This window comes from Nicotiana tomentosiformis, chromosome 1 (assembly GCF_000390325.3).
Source record: "Nicotiana tomentosiformis chromosome 1, ASM39032v3, whole genome shotgun sequence".
Taxonomy (NCBI): domain Eukaryota; kingdom Viridiplantae; phylum Streptophyta; class Magnoliopsida; order Solanales; family Solanaceae; genus Nicotiana; species Nicotiana tomentosiformis.
Genome location: NC_090812.1, coordinates 100,323,978 through 100,348,233, shown reverse-complemented (window position 1 = coordinate 100,348,233; position 24,256 = coordinate 100,323,978). Strand labels below are relative to the sequence as shown.

The 24,256-nt window shown below is 37.1% G+C and overlaps 1 protein-coding gene across 1 annotated transcript in view; it reads left to right on the top strand.

The window, feature by feature from the left end:
* LOC104107730 (piezo-type mechanosensitive ion channel homolog) overlaps positions 1–22,330 on the top strand; it is a 36,517-nt gene extending 14,187 nt beyond the window's left edge. Inside the window, exons 7-21 of the mRNA XM_009616607.4 lie at positions 2,660–2,775; positions 3,308–3,392; positions 7,694–7,909; positions 7,999–8,176; positions 9,404–9,532; positions 9,671–9,844; positions 9,989–10,222; positions 11,267–12,808; positions 13,425–15,904; positions 16,295–16,687; positions 18,618–18,776; positions 20,698–21,201; positions 21,429–21,570; positions 21,653–21,797; positions 21,882–22,330. Coding sequence (XP_009614902.1) covers positions 2,660–2,775; positions 3,308–3,392; positions 7,694–7,909; positions 7,999–8,176; positions 9,404–9,532; positions 9,671–9,844; positions 9,989–10,222; positions 11,267–12,808; positions 13,425–15,904; positions 16,295–16,687; positions 18,618–18,776; positions 20,698–21,201; positions 21,429–21,570; positions 21,653–21,797; positions 21,882–22,017 — 6,633 coding nt within the window. The 3' untranslated portion in view covers positions 22,018–22,330. The remainder of the gene's footprint in view (positions 1–2,659; positions 2,776–3,307; positions 3,393–7,693; positions 7,910–7,998; positions 8,177–9,403; positions 9,533–9,670; positions 9,845–9,988; positions 10,223–11,266; positions 12,809–13,424; positions 15,905–16,294; positions 16,688–18,617; positions 18,777–20,697; positions 21,202–21,428; positions 21,571–21,652; positions 21,798–21,881) is intronic.
* Positions 22,331–24,256: the final 1,926 nt, after the last annotated feature.

Sequence of the window (24,256 nt, the reverse complement as noted above, 5' to 3'; positions counted from 1 at the left end):
GCACTGCTGACTTTTTTGAAAGACAAGGCTTTTACAGAGTAATAAATGCTAACTAGGAACTGAGCATATGATCTTGTTATCAGGAACTTGTGTGTTATTTATGGTGGAGTGAAGAGTCCAAAGGCCCAATTATCGTATTTGTCATGGCGTACTACAAGTTACATAACCATTACAAGACACAAGATGAATTAAAATATTGAAATCTCACCAGCCCCATCCCAAGACCAACTATCCATTGGTCTAACCATTTTCCATTGGTCGTAAAATCTTTAATTTATCATGGATCAATTATTTAGATAGAATGGGCTGGCGAATGCTTTTGATAATAAACGGGGAATTGTCACGAGCTTACAAAACTGAGTTCTTCTACTTCCATTTTTTTGGCGTATTATGTACTGTCTTCTTCTCTTTTGTTCTATTAAATATACCATTCAACTTCCTTCTCTTTCTTATTCGACGCAAATTACTATCCACACTATTTCATTTGTTAGCTTGTATATAAATGAGACTTCCAGCAAAACTACTTATCTAACTGTTTTATCAGCTGGCTGGAACCTGTTAGCTTTTTTTACTCAACAGTTCTTGTATCCACTTTATGCCTGTAATTAACGATGACAGTTTGATATCTGTCATCAATATCAAGTCGCAAATCATTGCAGCAGGAACCTCTTGATGGGAGTACTCAACCTAATGCTTTTCTAAGAGTATCTTGACCTTATCATAGATTTACATGTCAGTAAAAATATAGAGAACTTTTAATATAATTATTATTATTAACTATTATTTATATGTATATTTAACTTATTTCACTTTTATGTGAAATATTGAGATGGATGTGCGGGCATACCAAGTTAGATAAGATTAGAAATGAAGTTATTCGGGATAAGGTGGGAGTGACCCCTGTGGAAGAGAAGATGCGGGAGGCGAGGTTGAGATGGTTCGGGCATGTTAAGAGGAGAAGCACAGAAGCCCCAATTAGGAGATGTGAGAGGTTAGCCTTGGTGAATATGAGGATGGGTAGAGGTAGGCCTAAGCAGTCTTGGGGGAGAGGTAATTAGGCGGGACATGGCGCAGCTGGAGCTTACTAAGGACATGACTCTTGATAGCAGGATTTGGAGGTCGACGATTAGGGTAGAAGGTTAGTAGGTAGGCGAGCGTTTCCCTTTGTCTTCCTCTATTCGGTAGCACTAGTGCTAGTTGATATCTTTCTAATCCTAGATTGTTATTATTACCTACCATTTAGTTGCTACCTTTGCTTCGGTTTTCTTTTATCATGTTGTTGTTACTACTTGTTGCCATTACATTTTTTCATCTTTTCTTTAGCTGAGGGTCTATCCAAAACAGTCTCTCTGCCCTTCCAGGGCAGGGGTAAGACTGTGTACATCTTACCCTCCCCAGACCCCACTGTGGGAATTCACTGGGCATGTTGTTGTTGGTCTAATGATGGCATGGGTTGAGTTTAAATGGAGAAATATGGTTAGTGAGGATTCATATAGCTGACCCCAACTTGTTTGGGACTGAGGCATAGTTGTTGTAAGGTAGTGACACTCAGGCCCAGGATTTTTTCGTACTTTAGTTCCAGATTTGGTTATGTGCACCATCATATTGAAAAGATTAAACTATTGGGGAGAGGACACTTATCAAGGAAAAAAATAACTACTGTGGAGGGGACATTCTATGAAATTTATGATGCCTCAGCACAACTTAAGACTTTCCGCAAATCTTTACAAAGACATGAAGATGAAGCCGTTGCTTGTAGTATTCTCACTAAGTTGCTACCTCAATGCCTCATGTTGTTTTCAGCAAGCTGGTCATTGTAACATCTATTGAAAAGCTTGAAGGTAGACTCTGATGTGTTCGTCTAGCTTTGCATCTCCTTTGGACGTTCTTGTTCCTGTGGCGACAGTCATATTAATAAAATTTTGTAGGAGATAGAGAACCTAAGTCTGAAGAGAGATCGAATCAGTTGGCTCAGCTCTGAACATGCTCTGTGATAACCTAAGCTTTCCAGCTCTCACTGCTTGCTTCCTCTCTAATATATATATTCTCCTCGTCTACTGAGAATTCTTCAGATGAAGGTCTATTTTAACATTAATGTTTTCATAGTTTTGCTAAACATCTGAAGCTTTAAAATCCCTGATTTTTGTGTAAATTAGTTTCTGAAACAGTACTTGGCAGCAAGGTCAAAATTGAATAAATCTGCAGAGAATGAGAGCTATTGTCACCATACTGTAGCAGTTTTCTTCATCTCTTCATCTTCCTGTATTCCATCTTCAATTTGAACCTTTTTCTTTTCCTATTTTTGTTCAAGCCTTCCCCCTATTTCCCTTTGATAGATGATCTCCACATTCTTAGGGATCTACTATTCCAGGTGCTCTAGCTTCATGGAACTGTCCAGAACTTTGGTACTGCACTAGTTTCTTTTGGAAGATTGAAAGGGAAAAACTTTGTAGTTGGCCTAATCTGTGATTGATCCAGCTGTGAAAAGTTTGCGTTAGTCTAATACTCTAATTTATTTATTTCCATTTCATGTATACTTTATTAGCGCAATTGTAATCTCAGTCTTACTGTTATTTAAAACAAATGCACTTTCTAACTGATTCTCAACAGTCCGGGTAGTTGGAGTGGATAACAACCTGATTGTATTGATGATATGCAGATCTCTTTGGTTAAGGATGATTTGGAGGAAATGTATTTCATCATGACCATGAGCGAAGGGAACTTAACTGAGCGGCTTCTTCCGTTGCGGCATTCCTTTTTTGTTCGCGAAAACAGGTCAGTGCTACAGTATTAATATTTCTCAATCTATCTCATGCTTTTGATTACCTTATTTAGTAGTTCACTACACCAATTGGCGTACACAGACACAGTTACCTTAAAAAGTGCCATTACATCTTTTTTTTTTCTTCTTCTTTTGGTTGGGGAAGGGTCTGTTTGAATACAAGATGATCCGATGTTGTACATGGCTGATGCCACACAGAAAAATTCTCAAGTTACAACAAAGTCCGTATCGAATTTGCTCGAGTATGAGCAGTAGTGTTGCCAAAGTTTGAAATCCCACTTGTTAAGGCTGATGACAATGGAAATCTTGTTTTCCTTCCCTAGAAAATTTTGAAAGATCATGCTTTGACAGTCTGGACTACATTTTCTCTTTTTGGTTGTGAATCCTTGCTGCAGAATGCTTTTCTTTGCTGATGATTATGGGAGAGTTTCTTTTACATTTAAAGGTTTCCCATTATTTGAAATTCTTGAGGGATACATTTAATGAAGTCTTGCTTAAAGCTTATAAATTCTTATGTGATTGCAGATCTGGTGTGAGGCATACTAATGTTTTATTGAGGAGAACAGTTTTCCGAATTTTCACTATCAACTTTTTCACGTACGGCTTCCCGGTACATGTCCTTAAACGACAATGAATTATGATCTGTCCTTTTATGTCTTTGTCTTTTCCTCTTTGATTTCCTTAAGTGCCATGTCCAAAAAGATGTAATTTATCTGCTCCAAATCAGATTGCCAAACGACATCACATTCTTGTGACTGTTAAGCCAGATAACATGAAAATGTCTGGAGATCTGAGCTTTATAATGATAATCCAATCAACCAACCAGCTTAAAACGTTTGATTTAGAGATCATATAAATCGTTACATAGAACAATAAGATATCTTCATCTAGTTTTCATTTGCATTTTCCTTTGTTCATTAGTTTTGATTCATTCTTGAACGTAGCATATTATTTGGAAAAATTCAGTTTGTTACTACCAACCAGTGTTGTGAAGAGCGTGAAGCGAGGAAAAGCGACAAGCCCCTTTTCGCTTAAAGCGAGAAGCGAGAAGCGAAGCGTTCACTTTTTTTGAAGTGAAGCAGAATTTAAAAAAAATTTATTAAAATAAATACTGCATAGACAACACATGTAACTGTAAGCAAATGATCAATACTTCAATGTAAAAACTAAAGAGTAGCATCAATTAAAGCACAAAATGAGCATCCTATTCTTCTACAAGATTGTCAAATTCTTGTATTCCACTATCAGTATTATATTGCTCGTCATTTTCTTCAACTTGTTCTTCTTCATCAACTAGGGACAAAGTAGTTGCTTCTTTTCCCTTCCTCTATGATCTTGAAGTTGAGGTACTCCCCCTCAAACCATAAATCCTCTCCCCAATTCCACGCGCCTCCGCAACATCACCCCAAGTGAAATCGGAAGTTTGCTCAAATACTTCTTCATCTGCATGATCTTCCGGGACTCCAGTTAGCCATTCATTAGCATCATCGATGTTGTCCAAACTAATTGGTTCAATGACATTGCGTGCGTTGTAACGACGCCTCAATGTTCTATTGTACTTAATGAAGACTAGATCATTGAGACGCTTCAAGGTTAGTTTGTTCCTCTTTTTGGTATGAATCTGCAAATAATAAGTAATTAGTAAAATTAGGACAATTGAGATATACTTTAATTATCTCAATATACTAAATCTTTCTTCTTAGTTCTTACATGTTCAAACACGCTCCAATTCCTTTCACACCCGGATGAGCTACATGTTAGACTTAGAACCTTGATGGCAAACTTTTGTAATTCTGGAGTAGAATGGCCATATTGCTTCCACCATTCAACTGTAGAAGTAGAACAAACATTCAAAACATAATATTGATAAAGAAATAACTTATTAACTATAAAGCAACATATAAGCACCCGCTCACCTGGTGACTTCATCTTTCTTTGTGTAATAGCCATGTTTTTTCCAAAAAGTTGCTCAGCATTCCTATAAGTACTAAATTGCTCTGTTATTTTATCTTGCACGGATAAATCAGGTATCAACTTCTCAATACTTTCAATGTATCCCTTCCACAATTCTTCATCTCCTAGAATCCTCTCTTCATTGTCATAAAACAGTTCCGGGTTCAAAACAAGTCCAGTTGCATGCAAAGGGCGATGAATCTGACCGCTCCACCTTTTATCTATGATCTCAAAGACTCTTTTGTATTTTCTTTGATCACTAAAAGAGTCTCGAATAGCCTCATTTGCCCTATCCATTACTTCGTAAAGGTAGTCCATTGGTGGCCTTTATCCCCATCCACCAAACGAAGCACTTTAACTAAAGGACCACCAATCTTCAATGCATGAACCACATTGTTCCACAATGAAGTAGAAAGTATAATATCTGCAGATTCTCTCCCTCGAGCTTTCCTTCCATAGGCATTGTTAGTGCTGAAACCAACAACTTCTTCAAATTACTTTTTTGCTCAGACATCCTATGCAAAGTCAAGAAAGCGGTAGCGAATCTTGTCTTTGCAGGTTTCACCAAGCTTTTTGTTTAGTGAATCTCTTCGTCATATTCAATAACAAAAGCCTTTGAACAATATAGGAATGCACTCTAATTGCCTGATTAAAGACTGAACTGAAGGGTCTTTCCTTGAAAATGTCACCGAAGATCAAATTAATGCAATGTGCTGCACATGGAGTCCAATAAATATGCGGGTACCCTACAAACATCAAATCACCAGCTTTAACATTTTCACTTGCGTTATCCGTGACAACTTGAACAATATTTTTTGCTCCAATAGAGTGTATTGTACTCTTGAAGGAGTACATTTTGATTGAATCAGTAGAAGAGTCGCTTGCATCAACGGACTCAAGAAACAAGCTTCCCTTAGGAGAATTCACCAAGATATTGATGATTATTTTTCCATTTCTTGCCGTCCACTTATCCATCATAATGGAACAACCAAACTTGTTCCATTCTACTTTGTGCTCCTCCACGATTTTGTTAGTCTCTTCCACCTCTTTTTTTAGATATGGACCTCTAACTTCATGATAAGTTGGAGGCTTCATTCCTGGACCATATTGGCCTACGACCTCAATAAAAGCAGAAAAAATGTTAGTATAATTAACACAATTAAAAAGAAGACCTACATCATACATCCACCACGCAAACATTGCAACTGCACGATCCCTCAAAATCGCTTTGACATCAATTTGAGGATTACCACTTTTCCCTCCCTTATCTCCTGATTTTTGCGGGAAATAACAATCCATAGGACCTTTGGTCTTACCAGTAGATCCACAACTAGAAGACATTGTTTGTATCCTTCCCCGCTTTTGTGAAGAGCGTGGAAGCGACGAAGCATCGTCACCTTCTTCTATTTCATCATCGTCATCATCAAGATTATGCAGTTCTTGTTCATGAAGCATTTGAGTCTTTAACTCTCTCCTTTTTTGAAGGAAAGCCGTAACTTTAGGACAAGATGCGACATTTGGATCACCACCGATTAGATGCGCTTTTTGACGATAGATTCCCCCATTTGAAATCTTGTCACAAAAAAGACATTTAATTGCCATCTTGTTGGTCTCGCTAACTCTTGCAGAATAAGCTCAAGCTGGGTCTTTCCTATCTTCTTTTGGTGCCATTAAAAGAACAACTACATAACACATAAGAAAGGCAATAAAAACTAAGAATAAAGGATATGAAAATAAGAAGAAGGGCAGTATAATTGAAACGAAAAAATGGGCAGCATTTCAATCTTTTTATCACTGAAACAGTGCAAGAAAATGAATAAGAAGAAGAGGAGAAGAATGAGAAAGAAGAACTGAAGGGAAAAAAAAATTCACCAGCATTTCGCTGCTATTTGGACGCTGAAACAGCGAAAGAAAAAGAAAAAGAAGAAGGAGGAGGAGGAGGAGGAGGAGGAGGAAGAAATCACATGCCTGGGACCAAACTTGATGATCTTGAAGTTGAAAAGTGTAGAAAACTTGAACCTTAGGTCGCCTCTTTTTTTCTCTGTTGCGGCTGGTCGATGATGTTTTAAAAAAAGAACAGCTTTTTTAATTAAATAGGTTGGCAGCCCGCCCTGTTATAAAGAGAAGCGCTCGCTTCTTACGCTTCGCATCGCGCTTTTTAATGGAAGCCAGCGCTTTTGTGAACCTGCTACGCTTCAGCTAACAAAAGCGTTCGATGGCTCGCCTCGCTTCGCTTCTCGCTTTAAGCGAGGAAGCGCTCGCTTTTCACAACACTGCTACCAACATTAGAATTTCCCATCTTTTGATCATTATAAGGTAAATCTTATTAAAGAAATTCGGTGCCTAGCTAGTACTGAGATAAAGTACAAATATATGCTGGAAATTTCAAATAATATATTACAAACACATGCCACGTCTTATTTTACCTTATCAAAAGAAAAACCACTTCTAGTGAAGCTCGTCTTTTCAACAAATCCAGAAGGTTTTAATCAATGTTTTCCCTTGGAGAAGAAATCCTCAGATTCATTCTGAAGTGTAAGGTCACTCTCTCCAAATTAATACAACTCATTCTGTTAGAAATTAACCTTTAAGTAACATACCATGTGATGACTTGATGGGTGATTTCAGTTGCAAAATTCAAATGCAGTAGTAGTACCTTGTTTTATCTGTAATGTCACATTATTCATTCCAATCAAAAGTTAATCTCCTCATTTCTCCCATCAATGATTCGGAAAGTATTGTCCATGTTGGCTTTTGGGGTCCCAATAAGGACGGAGGTGCAAGGTTTTCTTAGTCCTTTCTTGGCATATTTTCTTCACTAACTTTTTCAAAATTTTACATGTATTATACTATTTTGTAACATTCCTAATTTCATCTTTCATTGTATTGGATCCCTATAACAAGTCTTATTCACCATCTTCGCATATATGCTAAAACTTTTGATGGAAAATGTGACAGGTCTCATTGTTTGCCCTTTCTTTTTGGAGCTTCCATTTTGCAAGTATATGCGCGTTTGGACTGCTTGCATATATTGGCTACATTTTGTACGCTTTTCCATCCTTGTTTCGTCTACATCGATTGAATGGGTTGCTTCTAGTCTTCATTCTTTTGTGGGCAGTCAGCACATATGTATTTAATGTGGGCTTCGTTTTCCTCAACTGGAAGCTCGGGAAGGTATTCTTGTACTTTGGTGTTAGTTTCCAGTCATGTCATATTGGTTAGTTCTTGCAAGTTAATGAGTTCATTTTGTTGTGAACTTTCAGGACATGGAGATCTGGGAGATGGTTGGGTTGTGGCATTATCCTATTCCTGGCTTCTTCCTGCTTGCACAGTTTTTCCTTGGAATCCTTGTTGCAGTTGGTAATCTCGTAAATAACTCTGTTTTTCTGTGCATGTCAGATGAAGAAAACCAATCATCGAGTGACAGCTTCAGTGACGAAGGTACATATAGCTATTTTAATCTCAATCGGAAAATAGAACTGTGTCCTCGTATTTACTCAGTCAGACTTCAATACTCTCCCCTATACTAGTTTAGTTAGCTAAGCTAGCTTGGTAGTTTTATGCTAATTGGTCATTGTTGTATATATAGCTCTTTGTGGTAGGAGTAAAGAAGGGTTGGGGCTTCCTTAATATGAACATTGAAATACTGGTGTCCAGATAAATATATGCTTTATGCTGCTTTATTGATTTAAAAGAGAGAACGATACAGTTCCATGTTATGGATGACATTCAGCCAGCATGTACAATTTATTCGAGGATGACTTCCATTTGCTGGGTTGACTCGCCGTCATTATGGATCTGGTGTTGTGATGGATCTGGTTTTGTGATGTTAAAATAACTTGCTTACGTATCTTGAAGAATAAGGTGGCATGCGCTTAGTGCTAGGATTATGGAAGTTCTGAAATGTTGATATGCATATGGATAATGGTGGGTGTATAGGTAGTCCTCTTATTAGCAGAATGGTGTCAGATTGCTAAAGTAATTCTTTCACTTGTTTGGGTCGTGCTCTAGGATTTACATCATAAATCGGACCTTCATCATTATTACTATTTGTATGTGTCCAAATTAGTGTAACACACCGACCATGCAGAACTATAGTGTTTTTTGATTGGCTAAAAGCAAACTTATACTTGCTACCACAAAGTAATACTATTTCTATTATTGTCTGGAGTGAATTTTATTGATTCACCGTCTAAATGGGTGAGATCATGATTGCTTATTTCTCTTCTGTTATTTCAGTGAATGTTGAATGCGGTGACTTTCATTGTTTTTTATACATTAATCATCTGGAAGAGTCACATAAATTGAGTGCCATGTATCTGGCTATTTTGGCTGCTTTTTTGGTTAGCTACACACTTGGATTGACGCTTTGAACTTTCTGTAGTGTAATCTGGTCATATCTTCATTAGAAGTTGCAGAAGTTGTTTGGAGCATGTCTTCGCTTCAATTTAGGCCCTTAATGCTGTCGAAAGCATGTAAAGGATTCATAATTTTCTGGCCTTTCCTTGATTTATTTGTGAAAAGGAATTCTTTTGATTCATGAAATGGGCACAAGAAGAATTTATAAGATAATTTCTGCTCTATAATGTTTGTGCCTTTCGCTTAGATTTTTCGTTTTCCCCCTACACTTCAATGACATCCCTGTGTTTTTATCTTCTTCAATTGCAGTGAAAGAAGAGACCAAAGTGTTGATTGTGGCAACAATTGCCTGGGGATTACGGAAATGTTCTCGGGCTATTATGCTAGTATTAATATTCCTTATTGCAACAAAACCCGGATTCATCCATGCTGTATATAGTAAGTAGTATCAGACAGTCTTGTTTGACTGTTGATGTATCTCATATAGTGTAGTGGAACAAAAAGGAATTTGAACTAGATGCTTATGTAGTGCATGATCTGGTGCATGATCATAACTGATTGTTTCTATTGTTTCAGTGGTATTTTTTTTTGTTTATCTTCTGAGCCACGACATCAATGAAAAGATGCGCCAATCTTTAATCCTTCTATGCGAGGCTCATTTTGCCATCCTGTATATTCTTCAGCTTAATCTGATCTCTAAAACACTGGAACGTGAAAGCTCATTGAGTATGGTGATCCTATCTCAGTTGGGTATGTATTCTTTTGATTTGCGTGGTCTTGATTTCCTGTAAAGGATGAATCGTTAACTCATTTCTCTCTGCTCTCGCACCTTTTCTTTCTTAACTGAATTTGCTTTTTCTTCATTCTTTGATGCATCCTTCCAAACTCCTGTAGGTCTCCTCCAAAGTGATAGCTATTGGGACTTTCTCGAAATAGCTGTGCTTGCATGCTTCTGTGCAGTTCATAACCATGGCTTTGATGTGTTATTCTCATTTTCAGCCATTGTACAGCATACACCTTGTCCTCCTGTGGGATTTAGCATTTTAAAAGCTGGGTTGAACAAATCAGTCCTGTTGTCTGTTTATGCCTCTACCACCAGTAGAGACCATGATCATGACCATTCACATGGTATGATTTTCTCTCCGCTAATTCGTTTACGGTTGTGTGTTTCTTAATGTGCAAGGAAGAAATGTAAGTCATCGGTCACTGCATATTCAATTCAGATGTGTTTTCTCATGGTCTAGTAACCTTCTGATGAACTAAGTTGCTCGGACTCGGGTGCGGGTGTCCGACGGATCTAGAGGTCAGATCCTTCATGATCTAAATTTAAAGATTCGGGGGTACGGATCCAGGTACGGATACGGGTGCGGGGATTCGGCTAAAAATAATTCAATTATTTAAAAATAGTTATAAAAATATGTCTAAATTATGAGACATTATGTGGAAAACTTACAAGGTATTCCGAGAAGGAGAAAATATTGAAGAGTAGAATTTTAGAAGGAGATAAAGGGAAAAGGACTGACATAGAAATTTATATATACAAGGTATTCCATTTTCTTCCATATCACCCTAGCTTTTGATTTGTTTTCAAAAATCATTGTATCTGTCCCAAATTTCTCCGTTGATTTTGGTCGAAGTACCCAAAATCGGTTGACCAGATCCGACATGGATCCCACACCCATACCCACACCCACGTCGTGTCGACACGGGTGCAGCACTGAAAGTGAAGAGTCCGAGCAACTTAGCTGATGAATACTGTGTATGCAGCAGATAGATGTCTTTGGATTTTCTTTTGGAACTTTGTGTAATACTTCCTCTGTCCCAATTTGTGTCATACTTTACTTTTTAGTCTCCTAAAAAGAATATCATACTTCCTTATTTAGAAACAATCTAACTTAAAACTTCCTAATTTATCCTTAATGAGATAATTTGTAGCCACACAAATTTCTCTGACTCATTTTAGACCATAAATTTCAAAACTTTTCCCTTCTTTCTTAAACTCCATGCCGAATCAAATACCGCCACATAAATTGGACGGAGGGAGTAGCAATGTTTACTCATGAAATTATCTTGTTTAGTGTTGGGATATTGTCAATGTATGAATTCTGATGTATTGAAACGAAATTGGTCCTACACTACCGTCTCATCCTAATGTTGTTGATATCCTTGCAGAAAAAAGGATAGCTTCGTACCTCAGTGCCATAGGAAAGAAATTTTTGTCTGTATATAGATCATTTGGAACCTATATAGCTTTTGTGACCATTCTTATCACTGTGTATCTGGTGAAACCCAACTACATATCTTTTGGGTACATCTTCCTTCTTCTCCTCTGGATCATTGGAAGACAACTAGTCGAGAAGACAAAAAGACGCCTATGGTATCCACTAAAACTCTATGGAATTTTAGTGTTTGTTCTCATCTATAGTTTGAGCATTTTCCCAACTTTTGAGGCCTGGATGTCCAGAAATTTTGATATTCAGTTGTACCTTGGCTATGACCATGGAGCATCTCTATTGGAAAATGTATGGCAGTCTCTTGCAATTGTAATTGTAATGCAAATGTATAGCTATGAAAGGCGACAAAGCAAATACATCCATTCGGAAGATCCTGGTCCATCACAGTTTGGGATATTTGGTTTCGTCAGACGGTTTCTCATTTGGCACAGTCAAAAAATTTTGTTCGTTGCACTGTTTTATGCATCTTTATCTCCAATAAGTGCATTTGGGCTTTTCTATCTTCTGGGTCTTGTCCTCTGTTCAACCCTGCCAAAAGCTTCCCGAATACCATCCAAGCTGTTCTTGATTTACACTGGACTTATAGTGGCCACTGAATATCTGTTTCAGATGTGGGGTAAAGAGGCTGGGATGTTTCCTGGTCAAAAGCATTATGCTTTATCTCTTATCTTGGGCCTTGAGGTATATAGACCAAGCTTTTGGGGACTTGAAGCAGGTTTGAGGGCTAAAGTGCTGGTGATTGCTGCATGTACACTTCAGTATAATGTTTTCCATTGGTTGGAAAAGATGCCAACTTCTCTTTTAAATGGCACTAGATCTGGGGAACCTTGTCCACTGTTTGTCTCAGAAGAAGATATATTGCCTTTAGTTTCCGATGGAGAAAGCAAGCCAGCTGCAAACTCCAGTGGATTGTCTACACAAGGGATGCGGGCAACAAGCAAGTCATGGCCATACTTCGGCCAGAATATCAATCAATCTTCTCATGACGTGTCCTCTACCACAGGAGTTTCTGTTGATAGCAGTAGAAGAAAATATTCTTTTGGTTCTATCTGGGGAAGCAGAAAGGAGAGTCATAAATGGAATAAGAAGCTTGTTCTTGCACTGAGAAAAGAAAGACTTGAAATGCAGAAGGCTACCTTGAAAATTTATTTGAAGTTCTGGGTGGAGAATATGTTCAACCTCTTTGGGCTTGAGATCAATATGCTTGGACTGGTTTTCGCCAGCTTTGCTTTACTTAATGCTGTCTCCTTGCTCTACATTGCTTTGCTAGCTGCTTGTGTTCTTCTGAGACGGCGAATCATTCGTAAAGTTTGGCCGATTTTTGTATTTTTGTTTACTTTGATTCTTCTGCTGGAGTACTTTGCCATGTGGAAGAGCTTGATGCCTTTAAATAAGCACCTACCAAATCAGTCCGTGCATTGTCATGATTGCTGGAGCAGCTCGGATGCATATTTTGATTATTGTAAAAAGTGTTGGTTTGGTATGATTCTTTCAGTAGTATTTGGCATTGTATTTTTCAGCCACATCTGATTTTTCTTTTACCTCCATGCATTATCCCTATGTTCTAAAATGTTCCTGTTTTTTTTTTTTGTTTTTTAATGATAAGGTAGCAATAAAGTTATTGATATATGGGAACAAACCTGCATACAAGTACCAAAAAGTAGAGAACCTACAAACAAATACGATTCCCTATAAAAGACACCCAATAATCTTCTATACATATTGGAACCTCATTGGTGTACCAAAAAAACTAAGAAAAACACATTATGTAGGAGATTCTCTCCTTTTTGGTGTTCTATTTGTATACGGGAGAGTTTCCCATTATTAATAAAATTATTTACTTTATCGAGAAAAAATTTCCAGAACCTATCCATTTTGGATTTGAATTTCACTAACTTGGAGAACAATAGTTGAGATGAACAAACAGTTGAACAAATTATTGACATGTTTACTGGAATAAAATATCCTCTCTTTTTTGCGTATTGTTTTAACTATCTACTTTCAGATCTAACACCTGTAGCTAGTAGTTGTGGATGTTTTGCTGAAAACCTTTTTGTCGTACTTGCTGAGCTGCTTTTGACTTTTCCTTGTGACAGGGCTTACTGTTGATGACCCTCGAATGCTGATCAGTTATTATGTGGTCTTCATGCTTGCATGTTTCAAGCTCCATGCTGATCGCACATCCAGTTTATCAGGGTCATTTACGTACCGTCAGATGGTCTCACAGCGCAAGAATTCTTTTGTGTGGCGAGATCTATCATTTGAAACCAAAAGCATGTGGACCTTTCTTGACTACTTGAGGCTCTACTGCTATTGTCATCTTTTGGATCTTGTACTTGCTTTGATTCTGATAACAGGTACCCTCGAGTATGATATTCTGCATCTTGGATATCTTGGCTTTGCTCTGATCTTCTTCCGAATGAGACTTACGATTTTGAAAAAGAAAAATAAGATATTCAAGTATCTTCGCATATACAATTTTGCTGTTATAGTTCTCTCTCTGGCCTATCAGTCTCCATTTATTGGTGATTTCAATGCGGGAAAATGTGAAACAATAGATTACATTTATGAGATGATTGGATTCTACAAATATGATTATGGCTTTCGAATTACCTCGAGATCAGCTTTGGTCGAGATCATTATTTTTGTGCTTGTCGCACTGCAATCATACATGTTCTCTTCCCCAGAATTTGATTATGTGTTCCGTTATCTTGAGGCGGAACAAATTGGTGCTGTTGTACGCGAGCAAGAGAAGAAAGCTGCCTGGAAGACTGCACAGTTACAGCACATTCGTGAATCTGAGGAGAAGAAACGCCAGCGAAATTTGCAAGTGGAGAAGATGAAATCAGAGATGCTCAACCTACAAATACAGCTTCATAGTACTGAAGCAAATTCTGCTGCCACTCGTGGTGACACTTCTCCTGCTAGTGAGGGTTTAAGGAGGAGGAAGAATCTTTCACATCCGAACTTAGAGGAAAGACACCCAGATAAACTGGAGATAAATGTTAATTCAGACCCTGTGTTTTCTCATGATTTCCCTGAATCTCCAAGTAGTGCCAGGGCAGAAAGCCCTTTGGCGACAGAACTAATGAATCATCCTATGGTAACTTCTATATGTGAGATAAGTGAAATTGAAGAAGATGCAGGTCATAATACTTTGAACCTGGATAAAGAAAACAAAAGAAAAGGCCAATCCAAGGATAACCCATTAGTTTCTGCAGTACAGTTGATTGGTGATGGTGTTTCTCAAGTACAGTCCATCGGAAATCAGGCTGTAAGCAATATCGTGAGCTTTTTGAACATTCCACAAGATGACTCTGATTCTAATGGGACCTCAACTGCTGGGGACGGAATATCTTATGAGAGAGAGGGTGAAAATGCTACACACATTCATCTGGATCGTTCTTCTTCTCTGCAATCTGATAGGAGTAGAACGTCTGAAACAGCAAGTTTGCAAATTGGGAGAATCTTCAATCACATATGGTCCCAGATGCGTTCAAATAATGATGTTGTGTGCTATTGTTGCTTTCTTCTTGTCTTCCTTTGGAATTTCAGTTTGCTTTCTATGGTGTACCTGGCAGCTCTCTTTTTATATGCTCTTTGTGTGAATACTGGGCCAAGTTACATCTTTTGGGTCGTCATGCTAATCTACACAGAGATATACATTTTAGTCCAGTATCTTTATCAAATAGTTATTCAGCACTGTGGTTTCAGCATCCAGTCAACTACTCTTCAAGAGTTGGGTTTTCCTACAAAACGGATAACATCTGCTTTTGTGATAAGCTCGCTGCCGTTATTTCTGGTCTACTTGTTTACCCTCTTACAGAGCTCTATAACAGCAAAAGATGGTGAATGGTTTTCTCTAGGATACAGTAATTGGAAAAGGAGACTCTTGGACCCAAAGGAGGACCTCGTGGCATCTGGGTGGAGTGAGAAGGCGAACAAGCTCTTCCTTCCCATAAAAAATATGGTGAAAATGGTGATTAGAGGCTGTTGTAGGTATTGGAAATCACTAACACAGGAGGCAGAATCGCCACCGTACTTTATCCAGTTGTCCATGGATGTTCACATGTGGCCAGAGGATGGAATCCAACCGGAGAGGATTGAATCTGGAATAAATCAATTGCTACGGCTTATGCACGATGATAGATGCAAAAACCAAAACCCCAGCCATTGTTCTTGTTCTAGTAGGGTCCAAATTCAAAGCATTGAAAAGAGTAGTGAAAATCCATACATTGCATTGGCTGTTTTCGAGGTGGTTTATGCCTGCCCATCGACAGAATGTACACCTGAACAGTTCAAGTCACTCACTCCAGCTGCTGACATAGCAAAAGAGATTCGTGGAGCACAAAGCATGGGTCTTGTTGAAGAAGTTGGATTTCCATACCCTATACTCTCCATCATAGGTGGGGGTAGAAGGGAAGTTGATCTTTATGCTTATATTTTTGGTGCTGATTTGAGTGTGTTCTTCTTGGTTGCTATTTTCTACCAATCTGTTATAAAAAACAAAAGCGAGTTTTTGGATGTTTCCCAACTTGAGGATCAGTTTCCCAAGGAGTTCGTATTTATGTTGATGGTAAGCATTCTTACATTTGTCTATTTCATGCGTTGCAGAAAAAAGATTATTAAAGATATTATCACTGCTGTGGGGAAAACCAGATGGGAATAGCCTTTCTTTAATCATGGAGAAAAGTTGTTTGACTGAACTGGTCAAAGCTTCCAATACTGACCAACTAATAAAGAATGTAGATCAGCTGTCCTCTATTTTTCTTGCAGTATTTGTTTAGGTTTTATATACATATATTGGCAGAACTGCAATTCTGAAGGAATAGGCTAGTGATTCTTGTACTCCATTTTGATTAGTAGGATACTGTGTAGAAAGCTGCTATAGACTGGCTGAAATAGTAATAATACCTGCAGCATAATAATCGGTCGTCTCTGATTCTCTTCTATGACCTTTCTGCAGGCAATATTCTTCTTGATTGTGGTGGATCGCGTCATATACCTCTGTTCATTTGCCACAGGAAAAGTGATCTTTTACATTTTCAATCTCATTCTTTTTACATATGTCATCACGGAGTATGCTTGGAATATAGATGCACAGCAAAGTGCTGCTGGTTTAGCCCTCCGTGCAATATATCTAACTAAAGCAATATCTCTGGCATTGCAAGCCATACAAATCCGGTATGGTGTTCCACACAAGACCACATTGTATCGCCAATTCCTCACCAGTAAAGTTACTCAAATCAATTATCTAGGCTACCGGCTATATCGTGCTCTTCCTTTCCTGTATGAATTGCGGTGTGTACTGGACTGGTCTTGCACTAAAACTTCATTGACAATGTATGACTGGCTGAAGGTGAGATCATCTTTATCACCAATCACTCCCCCCCCCCCCCCCCCCAAAAAAAAAAAAATAAATAAAAAGAAGATTAAAAAAAGCTGGTTCAGCAAGTCTGGTTTACGACAAACCCTAATTACATAACTGTCTATCTTGACTCGGTGTAAAGATGTCCAACTCATCTCTGCTTTGTTTAGCACCTAGAAGGAATAAAATTTTAAAGAAGTCCTTTTTCCCTGTTTTGGTTCTTCGAGTTAGAGAGCCAAGGGTCTATCTGAAACATCCTCTCTCCTTTCCCATGGTAGGGATAAGGTCTGCGTACACACTACCCTCCCCAGACCCCACTTGTAGGATTCCACTGGTTTTTCTTTTTTGTTGTTGTTGGTTCTTCGAGTTAGAAGGGTGAGCACCTTTATCTTTAAAAAGAATTGAGAAGGTGAGCATGGGGAAAAAATGAGGAAGACCCTTTCCTTTTTTTATCATAAATGTTTAAATCTCCTTCAAAACACAAACAGAATCAAACATTTGTTTTTGAGAAGGTATAGTTATTTCATGAATAAACTAGCATAAAGGGAGTGCTGTTACATCTGTACAATGTTTCTAGAAATCATAAGAAGCAAAATATACCACATCTAATCCTGAAGGGCTTCTAAGGTCTGTAGAACTGATTCAGCATCATTTACGTGTTCCAATTTACACCATGAACAAAACAAAAGTATACAGACTTAGCTAAAAATAGGGCACAATGAAAGAAAAAGATTTATATAGGTGATATCTACTGGTTGGGAATAGGTTTTAGTCTTGCTAGAGAACTTCTAATATTATTATTGTTATCCTTACTATTATTTATATATATTTAACTTATTTTTCACTTTTATTTTTATTTGGTATGATGATGACATGAGTTGAGCTTAAATGGAGAAGTGAGGATTCATATAGCCGACCCCAACTTGTTTGGGACTGAGCCATAGTTGTTGTTGTTGTTAGATGGAGTTTATTTCTTTCAGTCCATATAGTCCACCAAATACACGCTAGAATAGTGATCCACCACCTGAACTTGTTCTGCCTTAGCCCTTTTCTGTACTAACTTCTTAGTATTCATCTATTGATCTAGGCATAACCCATTAGCCCAATTGCATTGAAAGAGAAGTGCCACAGTTGGATAGTAACTTGACAATGCAAAAACAGATGGCGTATGTTCTCTGACTCTTTCCCACATTTGCTACGTATGAATATGCCTCTTTTTGTAGACTCTCGTGCATAACGCACACTTCTATACTCACTATCCAAGTAAAGAAAGCTACCTTATAAGGAGCTATGTAACATCGAATTTGCTTCCATTGCCAAGGGCCTTGTGGGTTCTCCTCCCTTGTAAGATCTCTGTGATATGAACTTATTGAAAACACGTCCCTGCTGTTAAGTAACCATCTAATTCTGTCCGTCGTGTTGGTAAATTGTTGGAATGTGCTCAAGTGGTTGAAAATTTCTGCAACCCTGTTCACTTCCCAGTCGTTGAGATTCCTTCTGAAGTTGATATTCCATGTACGATTCACTCTATTTGTTGCCAGAGATGCTGTAGTATTGACAGCCCATGAGAATAAATCTGGAAACATAGACATCAAAGGCACATTTCCGACCTAAACGTCCTTCCAGAAGGATATGTTCTCCCCATTACTAACCTTGAGCTCTATTTTAGACCTAAAGCAAGGCCAACAAACTTCTTATCTTACTTTCTCTATCAGTTTGTGTTTTATTCCCTTTTTAGGTGGTTCTTTATGTCTGTGTGGGCCCTTGGAAATACTTATAGGATTTATTTTTTCACGTATGCTTGAATTCCATTATTAATCTGGGGTTGGTTACTTTTACCTGCATATGTCTCATGTTATTGATGCTACTTCGATTGTTGAGGATTTTCTTCATGAGACTGATGTTTTGGTACTTTTTCTAGTTGGAAGACATAAATGCAAGCTTGTACCTTGTCAAATGTGATGCTGTTCTGAACAGAGCTACACATAAACCAGGAGACAAGCAGACTAAGATGACCAAATTCTGTAATGGAATATGTTTGTTCTTCATATTGATCTGTGTAATCTGGGCTCCCATGCTGGTAAGTGGTTTGTGAACTGTTCCTCAGATCTATGTGCTATACAATTGGCAACTCAAGATTTTCTTTCAGATAAAAGGAGCAAGTATTATCTATATCTACATAGCCCTTCAATATTACCGAACTAGTAGAATTTGTCTTACTCAAAAGGATAAATTTCTTTTTGTTCTGTTCTCCCTCGTGCTGACACTGGGGAAGTTCCTGCATATTCTTCCCATCCACCCTACTCACTGAGAAGAAAGATTTTTTCACTGCGTCGGAAAGTTTCCCTGCTACTTTGCTTTTTCTTGGATCTCTTCTTTTGTGTCTTGAAAATCAGGAGTTCTAATAATATTTTATAGAATATTCATAATGATTTATCACGATAATTAACAATATTAATTATTAGCAAACTTTTCCTTTTGGATGTTAACAACCATTTTTAATAAGGGTGTGTTTGGAAAGACACCTTGGAATTGGATTCGGGTGTAAATACACAGTGTTGCCGTGTTTGTCTAGCCAAGTAATTACTTGGTCAGCATCGAAGTATAATTGAGGGGGAGTTCTCTCTCTCTCCCCCTCTCTCTTTTTGAATTATCTGTAAGAAGGGAGTTTTCTCTCTTCCTTTCTCATGCTCCTTTTTTCACATGGTATTAGAGCCTCTAAAATCTTGGTAAAAGACTTATGTAGCTTCCGCTTGTTGTGGCAGCTCACCTGGCGAAAAGTTTCTTTCTTTTCTGTTTTTACTATCTGAACCTCTTTTTGAGTGATTTTTCTGCCATTCTGGTGTCATTACGTCTCCTTCGAATGTCCATCTGGGGACTGTCTCTTTTTGTCATTCCTGTGAAGACTTTTCCAGCAACTTTTTGTTTCACCATTGTGGTCAAGCTACTCCAATGATACCCTTGAGATTTCAATAACTTTTCCTCTTTCTAGCGATTAAGAATAGTTCCTTCCATGTGCTTTTACTAATTTCATTGTCACAATTACCTATGAATTTCTGGAAGACATAGTTCCAATTGCGTTTTCACTGTTCCGGCAACACTATTCAGGCTACTGTTACTAATTCACTCGCTTTTTAGAATTTGTTTTTTGCAAAATAATAAAGCTTAAATTCGTTTCACCACCATAAGCTTGAGGGGTTGTGTTGAAAATTAAGAGAATCATAAAAATTAGTGTGTATGATGTTCTTAATTGTTGTTTTATTGGTGAAAGTTGAAAGAGAATAATAAAGAATATTATGTGGAGTGCTCTTAATAGTTATTTTATAATACTTAGAAATCTCAGTGATAAGGAAACTTTCCTTATTTTATATAACTCCCCACTTACCCACTCACCCTTCCCCTAATTGCTTGGGCCTCGCTCTCTTGGCTTGATATATAAGTTTGACTTCAATCGATAGTGGATCACTTTTTTGCTTTAAAAGGTCGGGACATCTCATATATGACATAAAGGAAGCAAGCTGTTTTTTAACTGTTCTTTTTTTTTTTTAGCTATTTCTTTTTATATTTTCCCTGGGGGTCTAACTTGAAATGTATAACATGCTCATACTCATCCATTAGGGGAGGAGCCCTCTTGTGTGTTGCTAACAACCAATTTCAATAAGAGTTCTCTATCTTTTCTTTTTCTCTTTTTATAGGCTGTGTTGGTTTTAGACATACAGTTCCTTTCTGATGTTCTCCGCCAGTTTGTGGATTAAGAATCATTAGAGACTGATATTTGTAAATGATAAGTGATGTTTTGGCTTTCTATGTACCTGCATTAATGAGATGTAAATAAAGGAAACAAAGGTGTAAGAAGGATACTCAGAAGAGAATCCATTCAGAACTTTCTTAAATTTTACTATGTTCTAACTTTTACTTTTCTATAACTTTTAATCAGTTCTTTAAAGTCCATGTTGGGTGATCTTGTATATTTGGAATATTAAAGCTGTTCTTCGATGCAGATGTACAGCAGTGGTAATCCAACTAACATTGCAAATCCTGTAAATGATGCGAGAGTTCAGCTTGATATCAGCAGAAAAGGTGGAGGAAGGTTAACCCTCTACCAGTCTACTCTTTGTGAAATGATTCCATTTAATCAGCTCAATGATGATTTGAATCTTGATCCGCATGGCTATCTTTACCCATACAATGTAAATGATATCCAACTTATTTGTTGCCAACCTGATGCAAGTACTCTGTGGCTGGTTCCGGATGTGGTTCAGAGAAGATTCATTCTGTCTCTTAAAGAGATGGATGTTAAATTTTCTTGGGTTCTTATAAGGGACAGGCCTAAGGGAAAGGAGGTAGTGAAATATGAAAGAAGTCTTGCTCCTGCGGATTGTCCAAAGCCATCGGAAGTTAAGAAAGTTCTAAATGGTTCAACCAATAGCTTCCGCGTGTATAATGTATATCCAAGATATTTTCGTGTGACTGGTTCGGGGGAAGTTAGGCCTATCGAACAGGAGGTGAGATGGCCTAAACGCACTTGAGCTAAATATGTATTCTATGTTATTTGATTTTTCTTGTCATGCGAAGTTAGCTGAATTATACCAAACATATCAACATATTAATTTTGATGGATATTGCAAGTAGTTGGTTAAACCTACTATCCGATTAATGTTTTGCATTTCAACTTCTATTTAGTATTAGCCACCTAAAGATATTTGTGTCAATAACTGTTTTTTTTTAATAGGAAAATGATGTTAGCGCAGATATCATTTTAAATCGGGGAGTCTCTGAGTGGTGGTCCTTCCATGATATCAACTCACTGGATGTAAAAGGCTGTGGAGGGTTGAGAGGACCTATGGCCATAATTGTATCAGAGGAAACACCGCGTAAGTAATGGATTATTTTTTCGCATAGAATGAGAAATTAAGTGAATTGTTGTTGTTCACTAACAATTTGTTTGTGTTTTAGAGGGATTGCTAGGTGAAACTCTCAGCAAATTCAGTATATGGGGTCTCTATATCACATTTGTTTTAGCAGTTGGCCGCTTCATCAGACTGCAGTGCTCCGACTTGCGAATGAGAATCCCATATGAAAATCTTCCTTCATGTGACAGGTAATATTACGTTAACATTGTTGTAAAGAAAATCTAGTAAGAGTTCTAGTTAAAGGAAAAATGAGCAATTTTGGTTCTGTGCAGATTGATTGCCATCTGTGAGGATATATACGCTGCAAGAGCAGAGGGTGAACTTGGAGTAGAGGAAGTCCTATACTGGACACTGGTGAAGATATATAGGTCTCCGCACATGTTGCTCGAGTATACTAAGCCTGATTAGTCCAACAAGAGTTTGCTCTCAACTGCAGAGTTTGACAACTGATATTTTTCCTAATGGATATGTAGAAGAGACACTAACCAATACCATAGAATTCATCTCTTTTCCTCGCAGTCAACATGACAAACTTCCCAATGTCTTTTTTTTAGCTTGAAGTTGGGAAGGATCATATGTATTGATTCCTCATGCTGACACCTCCACAATATATAGATGTTAGAAACATTTGTAAATATAGGTCAGGGTGCAAAATCTAACGACATCAATTTTGTGTAATATATACTTAATACTTTTTTGGCATAGAAAAGGTTCTCATCTATCTAACTTGTGTCCTTTTCCTTTTTGAGTGATGTTACCTCTCTTTGTATCTTGTTAACTGAAAGATAGGAGAGTATCCCTTCTCTCGAAATTTAAAAGTCATTTTGCCGGAGAAAACATGGCTGAAAAATGTGCAAGTTCAAGATCAAATAAGGGACAAACAAGAGAGTTCTGATCAAATATCCAGAATAATCAAAACTTGCTCTACCTGTTTGCATAAAAATAACTTGCCAAGAAAAATATGTGGAGAAGCATAATTTATACTATGCCCTTTACAAGAAATAGTACGAAAAATGTACCTTTGGAATTCTGGTACTGTCTCTCATCGTTTTCGATGCAGGTGCAACCTAGTAACTGTAACAGTCAAGTCTATGGAGGCTTTGACTATCACATATTCCCTACATCTCATTTTCTGTAAAGGGGTTTAGAATACGAGAATTAAAACATCTAATTTCAATATAAAATCGAACATAAATTCTCATATGTTTTTTAGTAGGATTTTACACATTTGAAATTATATTAAAGATATTTTACGTCACAAAAGTTAATTGTGTAAAATATTTTATAGTTAAGAAATTAGTAGTAAAAAAAATTAGGGATGGCAAACGGACGAGTTAGGTTGGATATGAGCGTGTCGAAAATGGATAAGATATTCGATCCAATCCATATTTAATACGGATAGAAAATGGGTTAAACGACAGATAATATCAATATTCATATTATCCATGACTTATTGAATATGATCACTTTGGGGAGAATTCCTAGTCTCTCAAACTTGAGGAACTCACAATTTGAGTCTCTGCAAATGTAAAAGTTATCTATTTTTTAAGATGATAATATGGATCTTATCCATAATTGACACATTTTTAAAAACTTCATTATCCAACCAATTTTTTAATGTGGAATATGGATGTATAATTATTTTCTTTATCAATTTTGCCACCACTAAAAAAATGTTTGACTTGCAAAAAGTAATAATGTCACGTAATATGGGACCCGTATTTTAAAAGGCTTTCTTGTGACTCGCTCGAGGGGCGGAGCACTATCAAAACGCCTTCAGGCCATGTGTGGGGCCTAGTTCTATGAGGCTTAAGCCCCAAGCGTCAGACTGTGCGCCCAAAATATGCCTAACGCTCAATGCTTGAGGCTTGCCTAAAGATTCCTTACGCAAATCGTACGTCGAAGTCCCTAATTAGCACTATTGGCCCTCAAAATTCTATAGAAAATAAATTATTAAAGTTCTATTTTCTCTATAGAAATATGAAGATTGAGAATAACTCAAAATAATGAGTTATATTAGTGCATATTTACTAATTGAGAATATTACTTCTAAATAGATATCCAAAAATTTATATTTTCACTTACTATAGTCTTCATATCTTAGTACTATGTCTATCAAAATTGTTAAGTTTTTATTATTTTGCTATTTGAAAGTAATTTTATAATAAGGAGTAATATTTTAAATTACAGTACTGATGAAGTTTATTAATTATTAACTTTTAGAGAGATAAAATGTAATTCGATAATTTTTTTAAGAAATTATAATTTTCTAATTGTTTGATAGATAAAAAGTTTTAGTTAATTTTTATCTCATAATAACTTTTCTATTATTGCATTATTTATATTTATAAAAGAGATATTAGATATTTATTTTTTATGAGTTTTTAAAATTTTTTTAATTTTCTTAAACTTTTAATGTACCTTATATATATTTTTATGGTTATGATGCTATTTTATTAATTCATAAATTAAGAAAATTTATAGATTTATGGGTCTTACGTCCCATGTCTTGGGCTTATGCCTCGCTCCACGTTAAGTAAAACGCTCCATCTTATGCCCTACCTTTTAAAACACTATATGGGACAAAGAAAACTCTTATCTTAATGTAAAGAACTTCCTCTGTTGTGGTTTTTAATAGGGAAAATAC